At 40.3% G+C, this 26911-nt stretch overlaps 1 protein-coding gene across 1 annotated transcript; it reads right to left on the bottom strand.

The window, feature by feature from the left end:
- Window positions 1-1475: 1475 nt before the first annotated feature.
- Window positions 1476-26911, bottom strand: mtbp (MDM2 binding protein). Its single transcript, XM_029451566.1, is given in 25 exon segments — window positions 1476-2943; window positions 3027-3092; window positions 3963-4076; window positions 6717-6829; window positions 7032-7150; window positions 7283-7546; window positions 7679-7774; window positions 8346-8504; window positions 8593-8686; window positions 10818-10982; window positions 13162-13275; window positions 14794-14973; window positions 15436-15553; window positions 15776-15842; window positions 16044-16117; window positions 16119-16139; window positions 20118-20228; window positions 23161-23238; window positions 23240-23276; window positions 23700-23844; window positions 24969-25027; window positions 25415-25563; window positions 26109-26182; window positions 26277-26360; window positions 26767-26911. Coding segments are annotated over 25 exon segments (2607 nt in total). The 5' UTR covers window positions 26834-26911; the 3' UTR covers window positions 1476-2904.

Genomic DNA, 26911 nt, shown 5'->3' with positions numbered 1-26911 from the left:
ATGCAAAAATACTGCACCTTGAAACTAAAGCAGTTAAATTAATTTAGCCATAATTAATGTCATTATTTACACCTAGCCTTTGCTTTTCTACTGTGACGAAAAGTCAAAATGTCTCTTGTGAAAAAGGCCTTTTGAGGACAACAAGGTCATTTTCTCTGTAGTATTTCTGAGAGCAAGTTACGTTTTAATAGAATAAAGGGATTCGGTAGATCAGTGAGTGCGTAGAGGGCTTTTAAACAGCATTAGGACCCAACTGTAGGAAGATAACATTAGCAGAAAACATAACTGAAAAGTTAAGTTAGTAGTTCTGCTTGTTTTGCCACTTCTAAACTTGGAAATGTTCACATCGACTGTGTTAAGATCAAACCTCATGTGTCATCATTTGATGGATGGTTTTACTGAAGGGCCACACAACAAGGTGGATAACAATGTAATACCATACTGTATGAATGAGCTTTTCAGTACACAATACTGATCTGAGGAACTTACAACACTGAAATACTTCACACTTTGAGTGTGTAATGAAACTGTTTAGAAATAAGATCGGAGACTGTTTTTCCCCTCGATCTTTAGTTGCATAAATCTGCTTCAGAATATTTCCCCCATCTTTCTTCTTTACTTTAATTTTCTCATCCATCAGTCAAAAGACAAACTCAGTCCCTGGAACAAGAACCTCCCACGGCCATTAATAACATTTATTTTACATGTTGCAATAAGCACCCAGGACAACAGATGGCCAACTCATCTATTTATTTAATGGCCCCACAGAACATATCTGTAAATCATTTAGGGTCCTGGAATTAAAACCAAAAAACCATGTCTACTGCAACAACATGATGAATTAGATGCTTTAATATTTACGTTATGGATTTATTGTTCCCAGAAATACTGGTGCTCCAGATATGTTTGTCTTCCTTTGAAATTAGGAGATCTGACATTGTCTTGCGAAGGTGGGACAAAGTTTTAGTAATACAGGAATAGAAAATTAAAACATGTTAGTCTCCATGCTAGTTTCCCCTTATCCCAAAGACTAGTGATACGTGGCACTATGTTGTCTTCTACTCTGCAGTCACAGTTATTTTCCTTTTCTGGTCATTTTCTGTGTGACGCAGATGCACGAGGTACATTGTAAACGGTATTATCTCTTCTGTTGGTCCACTGCGATACAACCAGCACATGCAGATAATATAACTTTTATTATCTGCACTCATCCTGACATTCATTGGTGCTCCCACACACGGATGGATACCACACTCAGTCCATTCCAACAAAAAATAAATGTCAGGTAATGCAGTTTACATGCCCTTTAATAACCTCAAAGTGAGTCTCCCTGCTAGGAAAAACACACACACACACACACACACACACACACACACACACACACACACACACACACACACACACACACACACACACACACACACACACACAATATTTGGAGTCAAACATTGATTCTCAACAATCAGCTGACCAGAAAGTAGCAGTAGGTCTTTGGCAAAGTGTCACTTGTCTATATTTTTATGTTTACAGTGGTCACGCTAGGGTAATGGTAGTGCGGACCCCAAAGCTAAATATACTGGTTTTCAGAGTACTGTTAGAATCTCCTCAAACTCAGAAGTTATTTCCAAATAATTTACAAGATGTTTGTCAGAAAGAACTAGGTGATTTTATACAAAATTTAAGGAAAAACAGACCGTTGCACGGAGTTACATATTTCAAATGAATTGCTGAATAACCAGTCTTTTAGTCAGCGAACAGCGGGTCAGCCAAACACACAACAATGTAAAATGTGTCTACAGGCAAGCATACAATTCAACAAATATGGAGGAAATTCCTATTTTCCTTATAATTAGCACCAAACTGCACCCAAATAACAATTCAAAACATGAGTAAGTTATTGTTCATACAGTCCACCAGCTATCCTCACCGTATTTGGAGAGGTAGAAATGTGCTTCTAGTGCATAATCATTAAAATGTCTTTGTATAGTCATTTTATTCATGCAGGTAATACTATGCCAAGTCAGAATAAAACTATCCACTGCTGTGAAGTTGAAACTTATCGTCAACTTCAAGCAGATCATTATATGCCGTCTTGGCATGGGAGACATTTTCCTTTGTTGCCAGAAACCTGTAGCCAGTTCCTCTTGGAGGAAATGGTGCCAGTAATGGAACGACTGGCTGCGAGTGTTGTATCTAATCATGGAGATCCAGATTCTTCGCAGTGTTCCTCCTCATCAGTCTGTACCGGTACAGAGTCTGACTGTCGATGATAATCGCTGCTGCATAATGTGCTGCGGTGCTCCTGCTTTGTTTTCAGTGTCTGAATAAAAGCTACCATCCAGACGTGGCTGCTCGCTGTCTGCACTGATAATGTAACACATCTTTCTCAGAGACCCTCTTCACACATACGCTCATATCTTTTTTTCTAAACAAGCTCAGGTTGTAATCAGGAAGTTACAGTGTGCACAAAATAACAAAAACATATTTTATTGTGTTACAAACAGTAAACAGATAAAATATGTTAATTCATAGAGCCATAAAACTATTATAGTATTTAGAAACAACATTTGGGAAAGGACTTAAAATCATGTTTGGAAACATCTACAAATAAAAGACGACGTCTAAGCTCAGAGTGCAGAGTGTAATACAATGGGAGTATATCAGAATAGATATGCGCAAACATTAACTCAAAAACACATATATATTTAAAAATTATCTTCTTAGTGAAATACACAATACAATTAAATAAAGGATTAAGGTAATTAAAACAGGATTATTGTAACAATTTAAAATTTATCAGGAAGGCTTAAAAAGCAAAAACTGAGAAATGTAGATTAAAAGATGGAACCCTCTTTTCCATATAAAAAAAAAAAGCTTTCCCGCACTTTTTTATCAAAACCGTCTTCACTTCTTTGAGGTCTTTTCCAACACCCAGTCAGTGACCTACAAGAAGAGAAAATAACTAAGGAGGTTCAGGTTCAGAAGAACTACAACAAGTGGAGAACTATGGCGTTTGGTGGCGTTACCTGTTTGACGTTGCTGCTGGCTGCCTTCTTCATCTCGTCATGCAGACCCCGAGATGTCTTCAGATCCTGGCATCCAACAACAGAAGAGGAGATCACTCATGCTGACACAGTAAGGTAAACTCACGGGGGCTTTACATCGTACACATCAAATGTTTTAGATCACAGATGGACACATTTTTACTGGGGAGAGTACAGAGTAGAGAAATACATGTACCCAATTAATGTGTAAAGCATCTCCATATTATACCTGAGAATTTACATTTCAGAGGCAAATATTGTATTTTTATGTGACATCTTTTTTTTTTTGGCAGATTTTTCATGCCAAACATGCAATGAGTCGCAATAGATTAAACTACCTTTGGGGGTATTTGTCTATAATCGTTTGTGTTTTTCTTAAGTGTGGTATCTATCCCTATTTATAGCCTGCTGTGCTGCCCAATGCAAAAAAACACTACCTGAACAAAACATAATAACCTAGAATAAATCAAACAATCAATTTAAAAAAATATATATATAGCTCCTACAATACACAGCAGTATAAAAAGATACAATTACTTCCTCTGCCAGCTATAACATCAAACGTATCAGTAATAATAATCAAATTATATCGTATATAAAGTGCTTTTACATCGTTGTATTGCTGCTTTCACTTAAGTGCTGCCACTGCTGGCAAGTGTCTCTCAAACAAAAACACCTGGTTGTAATTTACAAGGAGGCACAAAAGGAAAATAGATGAATAGAGGAAATATTTTGAAAGAATAGCCGTTTTTAAACTGTTCCTATTATCGCTCTAGTTTGTTGTGAGGATCTATAACAAAACATGACATATGGTCAAAATTGCTGTACAAGCCCTGGATGCATAGAAGCATACTAATAAAGACACGAGTCAAAGCGAGAGGAGAGCGCCGACTGTGTGTGGGTTGTAAAAAGACTAACCTTGAGATAGAATTTCGAGATATCAAACAGCCGTTTTCTGCAGGCCTCAAAGCACTCATGCTCGGCAGTGATCCCATGGTGTTTGAGTGTTTTAGCCACTACCTCCTGCAGCATCTGAGGACACAAAAGACAAACGCACACAGTTTTATATTAGCACAATCGTGAAAACATTAAATCTCTATTTAAATCTAGTTGTGTTTATTCCCTCACCACCTGACGCTAACCCGGTTCAGAGAAACTAAATTTAGTCTGCTTTTTTAAGAAAGGGAAGGGATGTCGAAATGACTAGTCTTCGGGGGCCGTCCTTGCACAGAATTGCACGCCTTTACATTCCCATCGTAAGGCTGCAGGTACAAACATACAAATATAATATAAACACATTAATAAAATAAATAGATCTGCCTTTAATCTCGTCACGGCAACTGTTCTGAGGAAGCACCGTAAATTATTGTGAGGAATCATTTGTGCCATTCACTGTCATGAGGAGAAAGGCAGCTTTTAATCTCTGTCCTGAATAAACTGCTATCATTATTTCTGAATAGGGCCAACTGGTTTTTTTCTATACTTCGGTTTAGATGATAAGCCTGTTTGCATAGTAATCGGTAATCAGAACAAGTCAAGGTCGGGATGCAGATTGTGAGCTGTACGTGGGACGAAAGAAAGGGTGTGTGTGTGTGCGTGTGTGTGTACTCAAGTATGTTTCCACGTATGTGTTTCTGTCATTGCAGACTGTACTGCACCAATATGCAAAAGATGGGAGAGAAAAGTGTGTGCGCGCCCCTGCAGGCAGGCAGCAGGTGATATGATAATAGTATAGTCGTTAAAGTGCTTCTGCGGTGACATTATAAAGCAGCCCACACATTCACAGTGATTACATGCAAAACATAAAACGTTTATCTTTACTGTTGCACAACTCTCATCTGTAGTAGAAAGACTGAGTTTGAGTTTTCGTCCTACAGAGCCAACAGGTCTGTAGACGATACTGTCAACATGGCCCTCCACTTCATTCTCCAGCACCTGGACTCCGCAGGAACCTACGCCAGGATCCTGTTTGTGGACTTCAGCTCTGCCTTCAACACCATCATCCCAGCTCTGCTACAACACAAGCTCTCCCAGCTGAGCTCGCCTGACTTCCTGTCTGACAGGAGACAGCACGTGAAGCTGGGGAAACATGTCATCTGACTTCAGGACCATCAGCACCGGATCCCCCGCAAGGCTGTGTTCTTTCTCCTCTGCTCTTCTCCCTGTACACAAACAGCTGCACCTCCAGTCACCAATCTGTCAAGCTCCTGAAGTTTGCGGACGACACCACCCTCATCGGACTCATCTCTGACGGGGATGAGTCGGCCTACAGGAGGGAGATTGACCGACTGGTGACCTGGTGCAGTGTGAACCACTTGGAGCTCAACGCTCTAAAGACAGTGGAGATGATAGTGGACTTCAGGAAGAGCCCAGCCACACCTGCCCCAATCACCCTGCGTGACTCCCCTGTGGACACAGTGGAGTCCTTACGCTTCCTGGGCACCATCATCGCCCAGGACCTGAAGTGAGAGCTGAACATCACCTCCCTCATTAAAAAAGCAAAGCAAACCCGGAAGCGTGCAGGTAAGATTGCAGCAGACCCCTCCCACCCTGGACGACTTTGAGTCACTACCATCCGGCTGGAGGCTGCGGTCCATCAGGACCAAAACCTCACGCCATATGAACAGTTTCTTCCCCTCTGCAGACCCCCACTGACACTGTCTCTCTCCCCCCCCACCTGTCATCTGTGATCACACATCTGTTCCCTACAAACTCTACCTCATCCTCCGTATGTGGGAAACTTTGACCATTCCTCTGAGTATTTTGCACATTTCTGCTACTACAACACTTTAATCCTAATTTAATTAAGATATACTGTACATATTTTTCATTACATTCTTTTTTCTATATTTTATATTATTCTGTATTTGCTCTTATTTTTAATTTCTCCTACTGTGTTTGTGTTTATGTTTGCACCATTACACACCAAAGAAAATTCCTTGTATGTGAAAACCTGCTTGGCAATAAACCAAATTCTGATTCTGATTCTGATTCATCCGTTTAAATATATACCGTGAGGAAACATGCTGATGGTAATCCAGCCAGCAATTTCTACCGTTGTTTTCACTATCATTAGCATTCATTAGCAGCTTTATTTTGTTTCTCACAAGTGTTTGCCTGTTTACCAAACAGAGGCAGAGGGACCACAGCAAACCAGGCTCATTATCTGTTCGGCTCCAGATACTGAGGCAATGCTAACATTACCTTGTTGATGAATTTAACATTTACATGACAAAGAGGAAGCATGAAGCCTCAACAATGTTACCTTTACATTCTTACCAACATTGTTTACACTGTAAACATAAAACAACATCAGTGTATTTGATGTTGAGTGCAACAAATGTGCAATATATTGTTCACTTTTCTCTGTTAGCGATGAAACCCAAGGCAATCATGGTATGTAGGTAATCCTACTATATTTAACTATGTTACCATGTTTTCTTTGGTCCACAATAATCGTAGCATGAAACCGGCACATTTCCAATAATAACTGAAAGACCCTAACAGCCAGAGCTACAAAAAGAAAACACATTTTATCATACGAGTAAATGCAGTATTATGCATTATAATCACTGCAAAATAATAAATGTAAAATACCTAATAAAATAAGTTTTGGGGTTTTTATAAAACACGTCATCCCTTTCAAAATAAGACACAAAGACAATCACTCACCCGGTTGTGTTTCTGGGAGCGGGACTCTTTGGAAGGTTTGTCCTCCTCTTCTTCATGATGTGTCTTCAGCAGCTGAGGTTTAAGTTTGTCAGCGGCGGGAAGAGTCACCAAACCTGGGAAATAATGTCATACAACAATAACAATAAGGCACTACCGAGAACCTTTGCGTCTATGATATTGGATCGTTGATCGTTGAATCAACACATTGATCCAGATCAATGGATCATTACTGATCATTGTTTTGTGTAAAAATAAAAGTCATAACTGTAGTCCGAACACCTAATGTAAACCAGGATCCCATAGAGTTTGTTTTACCTGAGGATGTGGACTTGGATCTGCTTGGCTGTTGCCGTAGAGACCTGATGGCAGGGTGTGTCCCACTGCTGCCACTGCTCTGAGAACAGAGGGAGTCACTGCTCTCCGACTTCACCAGCCTTTATCAAACAAACACACAAACACGGTAAACATTACTAACACTTATGCAACAACAGTCCACGTAACAATGTTTTTATCCATTTATACGTTTTCTTGCTGCTAACTGGGAGCAACATACACCATCGTCATACCTCTTTCGAGGGTAACCTCCGACAATGTCCGTGTCACACGACCTGCGCTTGAGTCGCGCTACATCAGCGTTCTGAAGAGTCTCTCCGTCAGGCACACTTCCTGGTTCCGACATCACAGCAGGGGAGGGGGCGGGGCTGAGGGCGAAGGGGAGCGCACAGGGCTCCTTGGAGCAGGTGGTTTGGGTCTCGTACCGAATCAGACGGGACTGGAGTTTTACAAAACCCTGGTCCCGGTCCAAGGACCGCTGGTTGTCCAGGCAGAACCTAGAGGAACAAATTGTAATAATAAATAAAAAGTAATGGAGGTTAGTTACTTTTATTGTTTCTGCCGATCACAATATATTTTCCATCAGCTACTGTAGCTGAATAGTTGCTGTATAGTGTACATAAACTTACTCTATGCCATGGTAATGTGACACAGAGGCTTTGTTAAAGGGCATCTGGCTGACTCTTCTGGGAGAAAGGTCTGGTGACAACTGAAACACATTATTACTGAAGAACAGAGAACGTGGAAGACAGAGAGAGTCGGGGTGGGGGATGGAACAAGAAAGAAAGAAAGAGAGAGAGAGACAGAAAGGAGAAACAAATAAACAGTTTGTCAAAGAAAATGTAGTGTTTGTTTTCTCTTCATTAAACCACAAATACAAATGTCACTAAATAAACAGTTTGGCCTGACAGAATTATTAGCACTAAGTGATGATTGCTCTGCACCAGAATAATGATTTTCTTTCAACCCAACTCAATCAAAAAGGTAGAAATCTCACTGTAGCAGGCTAATGGTCGTAATCAAATCCTCATTATGGCGTCATTAACTGTCACTCAGAACCAAACTAAAACAACACAGATACAGTTAACCACACTAGAGTCATTTGTCTTCTTTCATAACAGTCTTTGTGCCCGGCCTTCTCAGCCTGTGGCACACTTGCTTGCATTCCTGTCTTCCTCCGTCTACACGTTTGTCTCTTTATGTCTCCTGTGTGAAGGCCTAGTTACAGTATATGAACAGTACACATAGGCTTCAGGCAGTGCAATTCATGGAGCCAGAAAAAATGACGGGACCTACCCTCTATTGATAGCCAGGGGCTGTAGCTCCCCAATCGGCAGGCCATCAGATGTGAAATGTTTTAGAAGTTCTCTTGCGTCCAGTAATGCAGAGGAGCTTTTTTGACTGTCTTTGGGACCCAGCAGACTGTCACTGGAGCCTGGACCTAACAGACCGAATCTAAGACGCACAACATGCACTGTAGATCAAATACAATATATGAGGAACACAGAGTTGACATCTGTCTGTCTATTTAAATCTCACTTACCTCCTCTTTTGTCGTCTTCTTTGCAGGTTCTCTATGTTGTGGAGGACGCTCCTCTCAGGCCAGGCAGATTGCAGCTGGGAAATGGTCTGAAAACCTACAATGAAGAAACATCGAGGCTTAGCTTGTCAGAGACCTCGTTCCCACAGTTTCATTTGGTAAGATCCCTTCAAGCCAGAACCAGCATCTCTCAATATGGGTCTCGCATGAAACGTTTATATTTGTCTGCGAGCCAATTATTGAAAATATGAGTAGTAATGTCCCCTCGAAAGCCTTAAACCCTGAATCTTCAGGGACTTAAATGACAACACCTGGTTAACGCTCGAGTGCAAGAGCTTGACATGGTATAAATACGAATGGGACAGCACTTTGTGGCGACGTATCACATTATTGTGTCTACGCTAAAACATTTTATAATTGTGGGCTTTTAATTACACTGCCTGGTTTGAATGTCTTCCAGGCTCACACCTTACACAGTGGACGAGAGGTAATTGTCAAGTAATATATATAATAAAATAAAATAAATAGTTAATGAATAAACTAACTGTGTAATTTGCTTGCATTCCTCTGATTGCATGCATTTTTTTTATTATTCCATCTAATATCCTTTAATCCTCTAATAAACTTCTGTGTAAATTAAATGTGCTGTCCTCCTTGTTTACCTATTTTTTTTTCCAGGTGTTTAAACTTAACAGAGCTATGAATTGTGGGTAATTCCCTAATGCAAAGTCTGCATCATTACGGACAAAGTCCTCATAGACTTTGAGGCACTTTACCACAAAGTGCGTGAGGGCTTTTAATCATTTTTAAAATACTGATAATGGGCATTTACAGCACCTTAAAGGACATAGTTTTGCGATTCTGAGAACATCTGTAAGACATTATTAAGGCAGCATTATATTTTAGACCAGTGGAGAAACTACCAGGGACATAGGCAACATGGACACCATGTAATTGATGATGGATTGCAAGAGTTATCCCAACTTTCACTCGAGCCAGGTTAACAAACTTTTGGCAGACAGATGAAATCTCAGCATCAAAAATATCATCACTCTGCACTTTACTTGTGTTTTGACAGGAAGGTTGTAGGTTATCTCAAGGAGGACAGAAATGTGATGAAATTGTATACAGCAGGTTTACCGACGAGATGGCAGTGTGTTATAAAAGCTCTCCACACAAAGTCATTCACACCTTTAGGCGACGCAGATACACATGTGCAAAACACATTCTAATGGTTTGCAGAAGCTTTTGTTCATTGCTGTCAACAACATTCCCATCTCCAGAGCAGAGGGGGGGGGGGGGGGGGGATAATGGAAGATGTACATGTTTATTGTACATCTATCATCACTTAAAGTCCTGGAGCGCTAAATACAGAACATGAAATAAGGAGGACATACACAAAGACCATCATGTGGACTGTTATAGAGAATTTGAGAAAGTGCTAGTAGCTTGCTGGTAAAGGCGTTTGTCTATTCCAATGCAATTACACTTGCTGAGGGAAGATTGAACTAGATTGAGGGAATCACACAATAAACATCATGACAGACAATGCTCTGCTGAAACTCCAATAATAAAATTTATGAAATAAACTTCTTGACGTTCAGGTCTATGAGCCCCACGGCTATTTGTAAAACCTCACTGTGCACATTAAGGTCTAGCTGCAGGCTGGGACTTGTATTATTGAATGCCGTTTATTTGCTTATTATTAGCTGGAATTGTGTTTTAAAACTGTCATCCTATGAATGTGCGTGAAGTGAATACTGATGCACTGCTGTGTAACAGTTCATGGGCGAGACAGAATATGTGTTTTTGGTAAATTAACAGTATTAATTAGTTGCCTTGACTGTGAGATATTTATAGTACTGGTCATTCTGTGTATATCTTTATATTGGCTGAATAATACAAGGCCAATTAACATTTGGAAATCCCATCATTTGAGGTGTATTTACAGTATATGTGTAACTATCAAGCAGGTCCCCAGTATCATATAGTCAGGGGTCCCTTTAATCTGAGGTTCTGTCATAGAACAATGGAGGTGACTACTTCTTTCTGTCTCTTCTCTCTGTCTATTCTTCATATTCTTCATATTGGTATTTGCCGCATTCAGGTCATATCGATCGGACCGCAATGACAAGCAGACGAGCAGAAAAAACCTTTCATGTCAGCCTCCTAAATTCTGACGATATTTCCCACTTGACTTAAAGAAATAGAGGAAGCAGTCAACCAACCGGAGTGCTCAGAGTCTGCGCTCTCCCGTTCCTCTGTCAGACAGGAGGCAGCAGAGGGCAGAGTGGAGTCAATCATCTTCAGATACTGCTCCCTGGCCAGACTCAGAACGACCTTCAAGTCATTGACGGGTATTGAGGTTGAGGCTGATGCTGCTTCTTTCTGTCCTGGACACACAAACAGAAATTTCAAGATTTCAAGATTCTTTATTGTCTGCACCATAATACACTCATGGAAGAAAAAAGGTTGTTCTCCACACAACATAGAACAGACGAAATACACACCATTGAAAGAAGTCGCTGAAATAAAAAAAGTGCTGCTTTTCATTTTGGCAACATTTGGCTTTGTTGTCTTTGACTGGTAAACATATACCTTTGTGACTACAACAAACTCCAAAGATCTATGTGGAGAAACAGAGAGAAAAGGTTCCTCTCTGGCGTCGCCTCACTGTGACTCAGGACTCAAAGCAGGTGCATTTTCACATTAAAATCTTATGCAGGCTTGTTAGAAATGGTTTAGAGTTAGATAACTATGTGAACTGAAACAGAGAAAAATCACAAATGAATAAGTCCTTAGCACGCTCATGCATCAACATACTCACCACACATATGCAGCGACAGCGCACCCATGACAGTTCACACAAACATGTGTCACATAATCAGAAAAACTTCCAGTACTTCAGTACAGTACGTCTAACTTTTGCCTCTTGCATGCCTTTTTCAAATTTAATGCCAAGTCAGAATATATTGCAATGAATTACATTAAGGCCTCTGGTCCGTCAGGATTCTTCATTCTGCTCACGGCCTTTTCAAAGAACAGCCCTATTGCTTTTCATAAAGTCTGAGGAATTTCACTTGCTTTAATCTGGCTCCACTCCACTGGTGTTTCACTATCTTCGCCTGCCAAGGGGACATTATGTGTGTCTGTAAAATAATGATATTTTCACAGAGTCTTTCTCTGCACCAGCCTGTGCTGAGGCTGCTGAGAGCTGAGAGTTCAAACTGACAACAGTTCAGAAAGCTCTTAAAGGCCTCGAGAGTTGAGACACTCAAGCAACAAGAACACGCTCTTGAAGACTGACATTTGATCTCAATTGAATAGAAATTTGAAATCAACACTAAAAGACTGCTGTCGTTTCCCCCAACTGATGACTGAATAAAGCAATGTACAATGTACAGTGAGTACTACAGGGCAACAGCAAACTGTTGTAGTTACTGTTGACTAAGTCTTTTTTAATTATTACATTTTACGATTCAAATAATGTGTTACGTTTTACATAGAAGAGATGCGATAGTGAAAAAATGCTCATTGCAATTTCCAAATACAATAATACAAAACCAAAGATATTTAATTGATTATGACATAAAACAGAAACACCAGCAAAATAGCACTTTGAGTTTTGTTTACGCAAATGAAAAGTGCGCTTATAAATAAAATGTATTATTATTAAATGTTTGATGTTTTCCCATAAAAAATAACAGAAATTATTGATTAAATCTTTAAACAGTTGCATTTGAGTTTTTTTTGTAGATTGACTAAACAGTTAATCGATTTATTCTTTCAGCCCTTATAAACTTTATCAAACTAGATTCATATAAGAGTTTTGTAGTTTTTTTATGACCCGTTTTAGAAGATATGATATTACATGATATGGAGTGTTCTCCCATCCCTGACATTGCAAATTATACACAAGTGTTGATCCCCAAACCACGAAGACTCAGATGTATTATTAGATACAATGAGTGGTTGTGTCAGTTTGGATGAACATGAAGATGAAGAGCTGGTGAAAAGGAATGAAAGAGGTGTGAGCGAGCAGCCAACAGGTCAGCAGAGGGTTAGCGACATGTGGCCAACACGCTTCACATGTAATCCCCATCATACTGTGAAAATGTTCTCTCAACAATGTGCAGGGTCAACCACGTTCTTGTTAAGTCAACATGAAGTTCAAATATACCTTTGTGTTTTAAATGGTCAAACACTGTTCCTGATGAGAAGACACAGCAGTTATTAGAGAGGTAAAAACTCTCCCAAATCCGTTTTCACCTCTAATGTTCTGTGAGAGGTCGCTTCCCCATACTGCTTGGGGGCATAAAAGTTTGATTGACATATCTTAGGGAGCTCAAGGTGCTGTTCTGAGGGCTTGTCTTGGCTATTATCATACATTAGCATGCGAGCAATTTAAAATACAACAAACATGGTAATGAAATCTGTTTAACTACAACAGCGTGCAGTCATTTACTGTCTACATAATGTTCAACTTGTACACCACCTACTTTTTGTTCCCAGAACTAAAGTATATTCTGTCATTTGTTTTGCATTTCAGGAACCTTCAAATGTAGTACTTACTGAGATATTCTTTGAGTACCAGCTTCTGGAGCTGGGTCACTTTCCGCTCTCTCTTCAGCAGGCCTTCTCCTTGGAGACAGGGAAACGGGCAGAGAAGGCTGCCTTCAGCTCCTCCTGGTCAGAGAGAGAAAAGAAGAGAGGATCATTCGATCATCTGCCAAATTCATTCATTCAAGAAGAACTCGTAGAACATTTCTCGAGGGGGATTCAGTGGCAACACTCTACTAATTACACACAAAAGGTTCAGTCCACTTGAAATGTTTAACAGAAAACTAATCAAGTCTCGTAAAAAAAAAAAATAGACACCCCATTCTCAGACGTCATAAGGTAAAAAGATTGGTGACCTCTGAATTAGTAAGCGCCAACAAAAAGATAAACATAAGATCGCTTCTTCGATGCTTTGCAGTAAACTTACGGTTGGTTAATTAAATGTGTAACCAAAAGAGATTAAAAACATTATGCTAGTACAGGACACAATGTTACATTGAGTATTTCATGCTTTTTGTTAGGGTGCATTTTAAGACTTTCATTTTTATTCAAAACTCTGCTGTCATTGCAGAAGTTAAGGAACCTTTTATAGTCGTGCTCTGAATTTAAACGTTTTTCAAAAATGTCTCCTGAAGGTTGCATAAAATGTTAACAACTGCAGGAAGTCTCAGGAGAAAACCACAGTAGGTCTTCTGAATATCACATAAAGATCAAGAACAATGACGGACTTTCATCAGGAAACAAGCTTTTAGTTTAGAGAACAAAACAACAGTGTTCTCTCTCTCTCTCTCGATGAGCGCTCTCTTCGAGAGGGGCGTCGGCGCTAGCCGTAGAGCGGCGGCGCTGCTCAGAGAGATCGCTAGCGCTCTCTATTTCTCGCTCCTCTCTCTCTCGCTCTTCTACTCGGCTCTCTCTCTCTCTCTCTCTTCTCTCTCTCTCTCTCTCTCTCTCTCTCTCCTCATCTCTCTCTCTCTCTCAATACGCTGTGAGAGAGGAGGGAAGAGAAGCAGTGAAGATAACACGGGCTAGCATGATGAACTATGACATCCCTCTGTCAATGAAGCCAGGAGGGCTTCTACTCCAACCAAGCTGAGGAGCTGCTTTAAAGACAAACAGGGCACTTAAAATACTTTTCTTTAAAATGTGGCAGAAAAACAAATTACTGCTCAGCAGTGAGCTCATGAGCAGCAGTGGGTGTGACACACTGCTCAGGGAGGCAATTATGCTAGTCCAAAACCCTTAGCATCTTTGAGTCGTAACGTAAGACAATCTGAACACAGATGTGATACACATATTTTTAGATTCAGTGTGACTAACGCTTTCCGATGAGATCATTATCTCCAATTATGTCCATCGCAACTAAACGGCCATAAATTACTTGTTTTTTAAAGTTGTTTTCAGTATCAAAGTTATCCAGTGATAGTTGTCTGCACATCCATGCATCGCATGATTGATTTCATCCCCTGCAGTGTCAGACTTTGAAAGCCCCTGGGGGGGGGGGGGGGGGGGGGTTTGTCCATCTCTTTCTCACTCTCTCAAACAGACAGCGATTCAAGGTTTTAGCAAATTGAAGTGATCATATGACATATTCACAGTGGCACGCACATACACATCCGCTACGAACATGACAGCAAAATAATATACCTGATGATGACAATGACTTCTCTCTCAGCAAACCGGAGACGGTTGCCATGGCAGCCGCTCCATTGATTTGACCGTCTGAGTGCAACATCGTGACCCTGCAGCCTCCAAACCCAACGTCATCTGATCCCTGGACCAACAGGAGGTAGTGAGCACTCTCCCCTTTCACCTCTACGTCAGGCACTGCAGAGTACAGACAGAAGAGAGATCACACCACAAAGTCACGAAGGAGGAATTTCACTTCTCTACAAAACTTGTTTTAGTAAAATAACAATTATTTATTGTTTTAATATCTTCTGCACTCAGTAGGATTAAAAAAAAACCTTGTCCTATGGTTCGCTGCCACATATTTCTACTTTATATCTTACTCTAAAACGGTGATGTTGATCAAGCGTATTGTACATCTCGTCCATGCTGTCCAAATCCTATTTGTATTGTTTAGCATTTTCTGACAGCAATCCAATTTCCTCAAGGGTATGGTTTTATCACTTATATCTTGTCTTGCGAGTTTTGTTTTGGATTTTGGATTTAGTCTTACAAGTCTTGAGTCTGCTTCCCAACGGGCTTGAATATCTATATCAGTGTCATCCACGGTCATCCATTTAACGAGGCAATGAAAAGAATTATTTTTTAAAACAGTCTTACCGGGTAAGGACTTTGGTCTCCTGGCTATAGACTCTCTCCAGCGCTGGGAGCTGAGTTGGCTGGCTGAGGGCTGAGCAATGGGGGTGATTATAGAGGACAAGCTGAACAATGCTCCAACCTGGGAATAAAAACATAGTTGATGAATATAAACATACACACTCACACAGTCCCATGAATAATATAGAAGATGCATCTTCTACCATATGTCCCATGTACATGTACTCACATTAGAATAGACTTAAGTAAACGAGCAGTTAAAGTTATTTACTTCATTAGAGGTGATAAAGTTCTATGGCTGCTTTCCAATATTTGCATGTAAAAGAAGACAAAGAGCCGATACCTTTCCACGCAGTGACCTCAGCTGGTCCAACAGAAGTTTAGCTTTCATGGACTTCCCAGACATGCTTCTGTTTGTTGGTGGTGAAGGAACAATGCAATATTGTGGAGAAGGTGTTACAAACCACCTTTTGAAATATCCTTAGAGGGTATTAAAATCTTTATGTATGGATAAAGAATAAAAGTTGTTTTATTATTGTGTCACTCAAATAGTTTGCATCTAGATAATACCACATGTTTGGACAAACGGTTCACCTCAGAAATGAGGATACAGTTCAAACTGGGTTGTGGACATCAGAAAGCTGGGCAGGTCTGACAGATGAACCAGCTGAACCAAATCTAAAACCTGGAGCGTAGTAATGGAAGACCTGCAAACACAGAGCAGACAGAAAGAACAGAATGAAATGAGGAAAGAAACTAAAGAAACACAGAGAGGAGGATGAAAAACAACATGGTTATCATACAGAATAGCATTTATAAAGAAAGAATGAATCACAGTGGTTTGTGAGGCAAATCTTTAGAAGCTGGAGACCATCCGACAGTCCATAGAATAACATGTAACTCATAAGTCAATAATTACCGACAACACTGGAGCTGCAAACTAACAGTTTTTAAATATCAATTAATCTGACTGATTGGTTGGTTGATAAAATGTGAGATCGCAAGTCTCGACAGCTAAAAGGTGAGTTATTAATTTGTCCAAATGTTGACCAACGAACTGATTAACTGACTAATCGCTTCAGCGTTACTAAACATGTTAAACACCAACAACCTAAACACACAGAATATCTTCTGTTGTCAGGAGCCATCAGATACACGTTTTACTTCAACTGGTGTCCTACTTCTCTAATGAGCTCATTCAATTATATATAAAAAATGTGTCGCATAGTAAAGAAGGTCATTTGCATATAAAGAAAATTAAAAGAGTAGCGAGGAAAGCCTGAAATCTCTGTCTCATAATTTATTGATCTGGAACGTAGATTGAAGTGATGACCTATTTCTGTTAGACTCTTATAGACTAAGAGTAGATGAAGATTTTAATGAACCCTGGGTAAAGTCTCGCTAGTTGGTCAAATGTATAACTCACCTTTCAACCGACTGAAGAGACTGAATAATGCAGTACATTTCCATATTTAACTGTCCTCATTATTTGAAATTGTCCTTTTGTAATCATTTAAAATTGCACATGCCTGTGCGTTTTTAATTTCAACATGACTTGATTATGCATGTAATCACTGTAAATCGACTACAATCTGGTTGCTGGTGGGTTTTTTTCTTAGCAGGAGCATTACATATTATACTTATGTATATAGGTTGCTGTAATCTTGTTCCCTGTGAACAGCTGAGCAGTGTCTAACAGTCAGCGCTGCTCATGAGCAGTCCACTGTTGTGTTACATTGTGGAACGGCTGCATTGAAAGCACAGAAGCCTCCACTGACATCATTAACAACATTAGCATTTGTAACAAGTCACAAAATCACGTATTGCATGTTTATTTGTAAAAGGCAGAGGTAATAGTAGAACATACTGTCAGCGTGAACCCTCAATACATTGAGCCATCGACAAGAAGTTGCTTCAAAGTTGCTGACAAAATATTTCCAGTAGTGAGCAACTGATGCATGACTTGCCAGATTCTGTGGCCGGGAGACTTTTCTAATCTTAAAAGAATGTGCAAAGTGAAAGTGAATGCCCTTTCCCTGACAAACAGGGTTGAGTTGTTTCTAAAAAAAGGAAACACGAGAGAGACCAAATGTCACCATTTGAATACGCTATAGGACCGTTAGATTCTTCCATCTTTTATGAAAATTATTTAAACATCTCCGCTTGCATGAGGCAATTTTGGGCAGAGCTGAAATCTATGCATCAATGTGATGAAGTACCTTCATTAGAAAAGTATTTAATCTACTACATCGGCTATAAACACAGATTTTCATCTCAATATTCTTTTCTATAAACAGTGCCTTATTGATTTTTCTATATAATGATATAAATATTGATTTCACAGCTTACGATAAAAACGATTTTGTGAAGTGTGTGATATAAGCATGTTCTCGTGGAGGTTAGATTTCATAAATCACTTTAGGTTTGTTGCTGACACAGCTCAGCGTGGCCTCCCTGCCCACACTGAAGCTGAGCGTCTGTGTGTTAGTAATTATCACGACAGGCACTCCTGACAGTGAGGAGGTCTAATAGTTTTTGTCCAAACATAGTTTAGATTTTACAGTCAGTTATCCCGGCAGAGTGGAGATGTGATAGTTTTGTTGTTCTCAGAGGTATTTCTTTTTTTTATGTCTGCCATGACAATCCCCACCATCTGCCTCTCTGTAAACAGATCTGAGGCAGGCAGGCAGGCAGGCAGGCGCACACACACACACACACACACACACACACACACACACACACACACACACACACACACACACACACACACACACACACACCTCTTGTCTAATGATTATTTTCAGTAATTCTTAAAACGTGTACAACACACTTCCTTTCATCCAAGTTTCTTTAATGATAATGCTATTAAAGCTAATAAATACCACAGCTTTTGTATACATAATAAAACGCATTACAGAACTATACTATACCAACTGTTATATAACACAGCAAAATAATAAACTGCAGGCAGAGGGCAGGTCACTGCAGATACAGACACCACCGCACACTTCTAGCGAGTCATAAGTGATGATTGAGAGGGATTCTTTTTGGTATGAGTGTATAAATTACCATCATGTGGCAAGTGTGTAAATCTGACTGATCAGCTGACAACCGGCCAGTTTCGACCGGTGGCCGATCGATCAGTGCATCTCTATATATAAACTCTGAAGACAGATGGATGGACAAAAGATGAGCCCTAGGAAGCAACATGTGACTGCAGATGACAGTTAAACCCCTGGGCATTGGCTCTCCGTGATGAGATGATAAATCTATATTGGAATACTTTCCTGGCTACAAGGTCATTAAAGGTCGACAATCATTTGGCAGATAAAATACATTTGAATATCTGACTGATGGTCCTTCAGTCACAGGTTCCTATATAGGATTAAAGGGCAACCAGGAAGTGACCCTTTTGAACTCATCTCCTTCTAGCCACCATAAATCATTAGAAGATGGGACTGTGTGACGCTCATTCAACTCTTTAGCTTGGAGCTAAGATGTGGCTTGAACTGGGGTTAAAGGAACAGTTCTTACCTAAATGTAAATTCAGTCATTATCTTCTTAACATCCTGTCAATCAAAACCGTGCCTCAAGTTTGTAGGAATATGGACATAATATCATCATGGTCGTCTTTAAAGCTGCACAGATTAACAACCTCAAAGGCATTACATTTCTCTAAACAACATTTCCTCACTGACAACATTTCAAGTGCATCATGGGCAGGCCGACAGCACTCTGGCTGAAGACTCCGCTTGCTACTGTGGAGCAAGTGCTGGCACATTGGAGAACAAAGCTTCGTCATAGAGGAAGAAACAAGAAATAATGAGGCGAGCAATTGGACTTTTGAAACCGCAATCCAATTGTCTGGCAATAAAACCCATACATTTTGCTCCCTGAGGTGTTTGGAATAGTTAAATGAGATGCAGCTATGACAAGGCTCAGTTCCAGACCTTTGAATCGCTGCCCACATCTCCGATTTGTGCAGTGATTCAAATAGGTCTGCTGTTGTGCACACGGAGTTGGAGAAACATTCAACCTGTCAGAGTGGGGACATCTTCTTCCTACATACTGGTGGATGTTTAGCTACACCCATGAAGACATGTGGATAAGATGGACACAGCTCTGAGGGTCGTTGTGAAATAATAATTCTTTAACCATTGGGAAAAATGATAAAAGGTTACCTTGTGGAGTTTTCTTGTAAAAAATATTATGTTTTAAAAATGTTTTCTTACCAACATTGTGTGCAATCTTGAGCGCTAACAAAAATCAAATTGTGCATTGTTTACATCCATGTTACATTCCATACTTACTAGCAGTCTCATTCTTCCCTGCTTTTGTTGGCACATTCTTGCGTTTATTTGCGTGTTGATCATCTGAATGGCGTGTGGCAGGATGTTAATTGCATGTGTGCACGAATGCACGACACAAAACAAAACCCACTCTTAGCAACAGCGATAGCATCTTCCTTGTCGACTGTGGATGATGTTGGTGGGGCGGACATGTCACTCGCTACTGATTGGTTGAGGCAAAACAAAACCCCCTGAAACTAAAGGGCTGATCATCAGGCCATCCATCACATACTTAAGCATTAGAAGATGGCAACATCCTCATTTCAGTAAGGCTGAGGTTGTCTGAGGTTTCATGAGCCCAGGGTAAAAGGGTTAGATTAGTAGTGAAGGACTCACCTCAGACTGCAGTTTATGGTCTGTAGTGTTGTAGGGCAACAGACTGGTCTTTGATATGTGATGCACTGGAGAACGCAGAGAAAAGCCATCGAAACGGAGCTCCGACACATACTGAGACACACAAACAGAGGACAGATAAGGTCACACGGCGGCAAGTTATTTTATTCTTTGATAAACAATGTTACAGTTTGTCATGCAGCTATCAAGTGTTAGTTCTCAAATGAGCTCACAAAAATGGTCACGGTTTAGTTAAAGACACGCACGCACGCTAGTTGTTATGCTATGTATTACGCGGCTGTAAAGTGGTGGTGGTTGCTCTCAGCTTTTATTCCTTTGGGACTTCTCTTTTGTTCCACTGCTCTCAAACAGCAAAGCTTTCACTGACTGACTGCCGGAGCCCACTTACTTCTGAAGGCTGCAACTTAGAAAAGGTCACTTTCATACATGCCGGCCTCAGTATACTCGAAGCTCGGTAGACAGAGCGAAGATGAAGAGAGAAAACTCACCATTGTCAAGCATACAATGGTGTTGCCAGATGACTAGGAGAAAAATTCAACTGGCCTGAACTTTAATTTAAGTGTCGTGTTTAGAGCTTGTTCAGCTGCTCCCTAATGACCAAAAAGATATTTTTAAAATGTGGCTTCAAACTTATTTCAGGGTAGAATACAAAACACAGACAACAAATGACTTCATCAAGAAACTTCAGAGAATATTGTTGTAATGGAAATAAATATCAACTGTGCATGAGACAGAAATGTTCAACTTTAGATCAAACTGAAAACTCTGGCCATATGTGGCTTCAGAAATACATCTGTTTTCTGAGTCTCTTGAACTTTTACAACAAAATATCAAAAGCTCTGCGCCAAACAAAAAAAAGAAAATATTAATTTGATTCTTCTACTTCCAACTTCTCAGACAACGTCTTGTCATCAAGCAAAAAACAAGGCTGTTAAGTTATTTTGGTCGATATTTAAGAAATACTAGAGTTGGCTGGGACAATACGCCCTCGAGTCATTTGACCCATTTAACATAACGATGAAACTTTCGAGCAGTTACAACATAGGCTACCTCAGTTGTATACTTTTAGATAAAAGCTGATCAATGTTTAAAAAAGACCATAACATGACCAGTGAAAAAGCACCAACAATAGGAGGCACATTAATGGCAACTCCACAGTGAAACAGATTGCTGAATCTCTCCAGAGAAACGTGGAATAGCACAAGATTGTCCAATTCTGTCCAGAGACAGAAAACTACTGCACCAGCAAGAGTTTCCGCTTAATGAGAAGAAAGTCCAAGTGGGCGTGAAGTAATCTCCAGAGTTGCAACAAAAAAATGCTATTAACTCACCTCAGCCTATTTATTTTGACACACAAGGGCTGTGTGTGAAACTACTTTCAGGAAAGCAGGAAGTAAAGTACGCTACATTGCTGGCTGCAGGAATTTGTTCCCTTTCAGCCACAAGAGCATTACTGAGGCATTCAAGTTCATCCCAAAGATGTTGGATTAATTAGGTTCAAATTAGGGCTCGGTACAGGCCAGTGAAGCTCTTCCAAAGCAAACAAGGAAGGCCATTTCTTGGTGGACCTGGCTTTGTACATGTTGAAACAGGAAAGGGCCCACACTGTTGGCACAAAGTCAAAACAGTGATTCTCAAAGATGTTATGTAAAGAACCGGTCATCCACTCACCCCCAAACCCCTGCCGTCTCCCTCCTGCCAGATAATTAACAATGACGATGTGTGTAAATATGCATTCAATTTGGGGCCCTCTCATTCTTTTTGCGGAGTATTAGAACTGAGTATCTACGCTCGGTCTATCAGCGATTAAACTCTTACTGCCCCTCCAGACCTCATACTTCTCTTTCTCCACCCTGTCGGCCACAAAAAAAGAGAGAGACAGGAAGAAAGAAAAAAAGACACACCCCGCCTCAGATATTCACGCATCAACAGATTAGTTAACACATTTGTCATTGAGTGGCGAAGTCTGACCCTCACCCCCACACAACCCACAGATCCACAAGACCACTCTTTGCCAGCTTGCCGTTCCACACACCCTAAAAGGTAAAGAACTCCTGGTCTAAAATCTCTTTGTATGCTGTAGTAACTCATAACAAAAATACAGAACACTGGTGTTTGCATGCTTTTGGCCATATGGTGAGCTATATATAAATGTAGAAGGCATAAATTACACCACAGGAACTTTCTTTATCATTTTAGCAAAGAGAATGAGGTTGAGTACCGTTCGCCATCGCTTTCATTGAAAAGTAAGGACAGCACTTCCCGCAGACTTTCTCCAACACTTGTCCTTGCCTAAGTCTTAAATTATCAATTGTAGCCGACTCCTCTGGGAAGCGAGGTTGAGTCGGAGTGAAGCCGGGCCAGGACCAGCCGGGTCAGCTTTGCCAGGGCAATGCCAGCAAAGCAGAGCTATTTCCCATGACCCCTCGGTGACCTCCAGTAATACCTCTAGATTCAGTCGGCAGCAAAGAGACTTATCTCACGCGGAGTAAAGAATTCACACAATTCAAAAGAAAATGTCTGAAAATGTAGCCTATGGCTTTGTGTGCCCTGCATGAGTAATTTCATATGGAAAAGATAAAGGAACACACACACACTGAGGTATGAATCAGGTCTCCATGATTAGCCCCGGTACAGAAGGTTCTTAAGGAAACGCCGTATTCTCTGCCGTCTCTCACTGAGCCCAGCTAGCCGTGTGCTCAATGCAGAGAATACTGCTTATAATAAAAAGCCCTGGGCAAGGAAGCAGGTAAGTTCAAAAGGACAACTCTCTTTCTCATGCCCTCGACACTACTTGTCCAGTATACACGCAGACAGAGAAACAAAGTTGATGAGACAAAACAATTTCTCATTGATCAAATCACACCTACAGTACGTCCAAAGTGAACATACAATAGGGTTAGAAGTAGTTTATGCAAAGACTCACACATCTCTCTACATTAGGTGAAGAAGACAAATGTGAAATCATTATGCAAAAATAATTTAATCCCCCATTTCCTCCACACGCTCACACTGAGGTCCTCACCTTCTTCTCTCTGATGAGCAGGCCACCCCTCCACAGTTCTCTATGGTCCAAACAGCTGTGTAGGTCAGCAATCTCCACCTAGGGCGGCACTCAGGTAAGACGCCGCTTTCTGCCACCTGGGCAAGAAAAAAAAAAAGATCACTCAGTGACCAGCACATGGGAATTATGGGAACTTCTATTGATTCTTCTAATTTAGTGAAAGACATCTCCTATTTCAGCAAGTACAACAGCAATATATTGCTAATGATTTAATGAAGCCATCTTGCCATAATTTAGCACGAGTGATTTTGTAGAAACGTTCCTCAGATTATTCGAGCATTACTGTAAATTGACATCTGCTCATAGTTACTCTTCTAACCCCCCCTAGTGGATGAACTTATAGTTGATACCCAAGCCCAGTGAAGGAACATGAATCCTGTTGAAACAATGACTTTCGGAAGGTTATTGTGTTAGCGAATTAGATTTGTTTTAGCGTGTATTGATCCGTCGCTTTATACAACTAAAGAAATGTAATGCATGAGTATTTTTCGTCGCCTCACCCAGTGGTGTGCTGTGTGACTACAGTGATCTTAGCAGCATGCCAGCAGGACATGTGTTTGAGGGCTCCAAGCAGAGGCAGCAAGTCCTTAACAGGAGGAGACTGCTCTGCAGAGCCCAACACCAGCACATCCAACAAGGCTTTACCTGAGGGAGGGGGGGGGAATGGGACAAACCAAAGAGGAATGAATTAATTAATGTTCTCGCTTCTTTTTTTGTCTCTATGGATTTCACGAGGAGCTGATAAGCAGCTGGTTGTTCCACTGACATTTTTTCATAATAAAGGAATATATCAGGAGTTGGTGGTTATACAAATATAAAGATATCCTCACAAAGGTTTTGCTTATACGACATACAGAACAGCACATGGACAGTGGCTCAATGACAGTTGATATTAAGTTAACTTTAAACCATTAAATTCATTTCTGCTCTAGTTGACAAAATGTGCATACTTTTCTCCTGGTGTTATGTTTCCTAGCACAAAGCAGTAGCTTTGTGTAGGCTAAGGAGCCTCATACATAGTCCCTGGTTTTGACACCATCTTTATAACAAGTAGGTTTAATTGCCTGTTTGCAATTCTACAATATCAAAATCTTTTGAAGCCAGTAGTGACTCCAGCTCCTCTGGACAGCTAAACAATGGAGGGGGACATTTCCTGAACTCCTGCGGAGATGGTGTGCTGAGAAATGCTCTTTAAGTAACAGACATGCAAAGAAGCAGTCAGAGCAAATGTATGCAATCTTCCCTGTGAGTGCATATTCATGAGGTAGAGTAGGGCACCTTGGTTACAGGGCTGCAGCAGGCAGATTGTTAAAACCTAATTGCTTTAAATCACACAGCTGAGGAATTTGGCTTCAGTAAAGAGGTTTTAATTCCTTGTTACTGGGAACTTTTGGGAAGACAAAACTCTCACAGTGCTTTGTGCAGTAAACTAACATCTTGCTCTGTTGGCCTATCAGTAAACTAGATGTTTGTTGGCTCCTCGTCCAAGCAAAATGGAAGAAACCGAGGAGCTGTGCTGTATAGATTATTATAATAACCAAAATGATCTGAGAAGTAGAGTGTGGAAGCATTTTGGATCCAACACGTATAGATGGAAAGGTTTTCCTTTGAATAAATATCGAGTTCTCGTACATTCACACTAGATCATTCTGAAAAATTGACAGCACTACTGAGCACACAGTTAGCACCATCACATATTTATAATATGACACGACTCACAGCTGCTAAGGAAGGTAGTGTATATAAAGAAAGTGAGTGTTCGGCAGTACCTGGAGGTGGTAGCTTGTCTGACAGTAGATGCAGTCCTTCTGCAGCCTCCTCTAACAGCCTGCTCAATAAAGACATTCAGAGCAAAACTAATTGACTAATCTCCACTGGAGAAAAAGTAACACTTTGACTTTAATACACATGAATAAGATTTTCATAATAATGTCTTTGTATCCATTTGTTTCATTTTTTTTACCTGTACATTAGCAAATTATCTTAAAACCAATCTTCTGATTAGACTGGATAAAAAATAAAAATAAAATATACATATATAAAAAAAAATTCACTTAGTAGAAGGGCACATTTAGTATTATCAAAGATACAGTTTAATATGTTCAGAAAATAACTTATTATGAGCTCAAATAGATATATCAGGAAAATACCTGCAACACAGAAGAATAAAACAAGAAAATATCCTAAAGAAGATAAATGATCATCCATCACTCACTCCGTCAGTGCCGGCTGGTCCGCCTTTTGGTCCGGTGCGTCCTGATTACTCAGAGAACTGAGACATGACTCCACAGCAGTAAACTTCTCCTCTTCACTGTCACTTTTATGATGGCCTGTCCCCAGCTCGTCCCAGTCTGAGCTGCAAAACTACAAAACAGGTGATAAAGATTTAATTATAAATACAGAATTCGAGCCCATTTCCCTTTATCCGTGTAACAAAAGTTTAAATGGTAAAAATCCGAATACATTCTCTCCTTAAATGTCATATCCCCTTCTTAGCTAGAGTGGATTAAATACTAAACTAATAAAGATTAATTCTATCAGCATCTTTCACACGAGTTCAGCTGATCATACAAGTGGATTAAACACTTAAACACCAGCTGGAAATAATTTCCAAATATATACTATAACCTAGGAGGATAAGATTCAGAGTAAAATAAATCTAGTAGTGAGAGGATTTATATGGTTGGTTTATATGTATGACACTTCATGACAGGAGCTCTCCACATGGTTTGGACCACACAATGAGCATACGTAGTGCCGACTTAATTGTGTCAAGTATTGAAAACTAATACATTTATTATTTGAACGACATTTTCTGCTTAATACATTGAAAGGGCTGTAGGCACATGTTTCTTGCAACATATACAATGTTAATAGCAAAACTGTCTTGCATTTTCCAGATGTCTCACCTGTGTAACTCCTTGGCAAGCCTGAACAGCAAAGTGCCACCTCTGAACTGATGGGCTGCCACTGAGAGAACAAGCTGGGAAAACATACAGAGGGAAGACACAGGTGAGGAAAGTTGTTGAAGTCAAACAGGATGAAAGATGCCCATGATAGTGCCTAATTTACTGTACCTGGAAACACAGAGTCTCCTCCAACTGATTCCTGAGTTGAGATGTCCACAAGTTTGTCATGGATCTGCTTAACTGGCTCCAGACCTGTGAACAATGACAATGCAGAAATCAGGCCTTATCACAACCAGACTACTAGTTTATTGCAGGTTAAAACATGTAAATAGCACCTTCTGTAAGCTAATCATTCATTTAGAAAACTAAAATCTAAGAAAAAAGCACTGTATGCTACTAACATCCTTCAATCCTTCAAATTCATGTCAGTTATCAACGTTTTACGCTATGAGACTACATTTATGTGACTCAACTCTCTTGAAACAAACACCGTTAACAACGTAATCTCGATATTAACTTCTCAACAGGTCAAACCTCACAAGTATAATGTTAGTGATGTGTGGTTGTGGACGGAATACGTACACAGTGTATCAGCACACTTTTTAAACCACTGGCTAACTAAACTTGGTTTAGCAGCGTAGTAGTAACATAAACTTACACGTATACTCCTCCGTCAGCTCGGCGTCAGTTTGGCACAAAGATATAACCAACACGTACCGGTCCATGTCGCGTAAGCATTAGTAGTGTCACGATTATTGTATGCTGGGAGTGAGATATCAGTCAATTGTGGACAACAATCTTTC

Source organism: Cottoperca gobio, chromosome 16, assembly GCF_900634415.1.
Source record: "Cottoperca gobio chromosome 16, fCotGob3.1, whole genome shotgun sequence".
Lineage (NCBI taxonomy): Eukaryota > Metazoa > Chordata > Actinopteri > Perciformes > Bovichtidae > Cottoperca > Cottoperca gobio.
The sequence above is the reverse complement of the archived record's forward strand: the minus strand, read 5'-3'. Positions and strand labels throughout refer to the sequence as shown.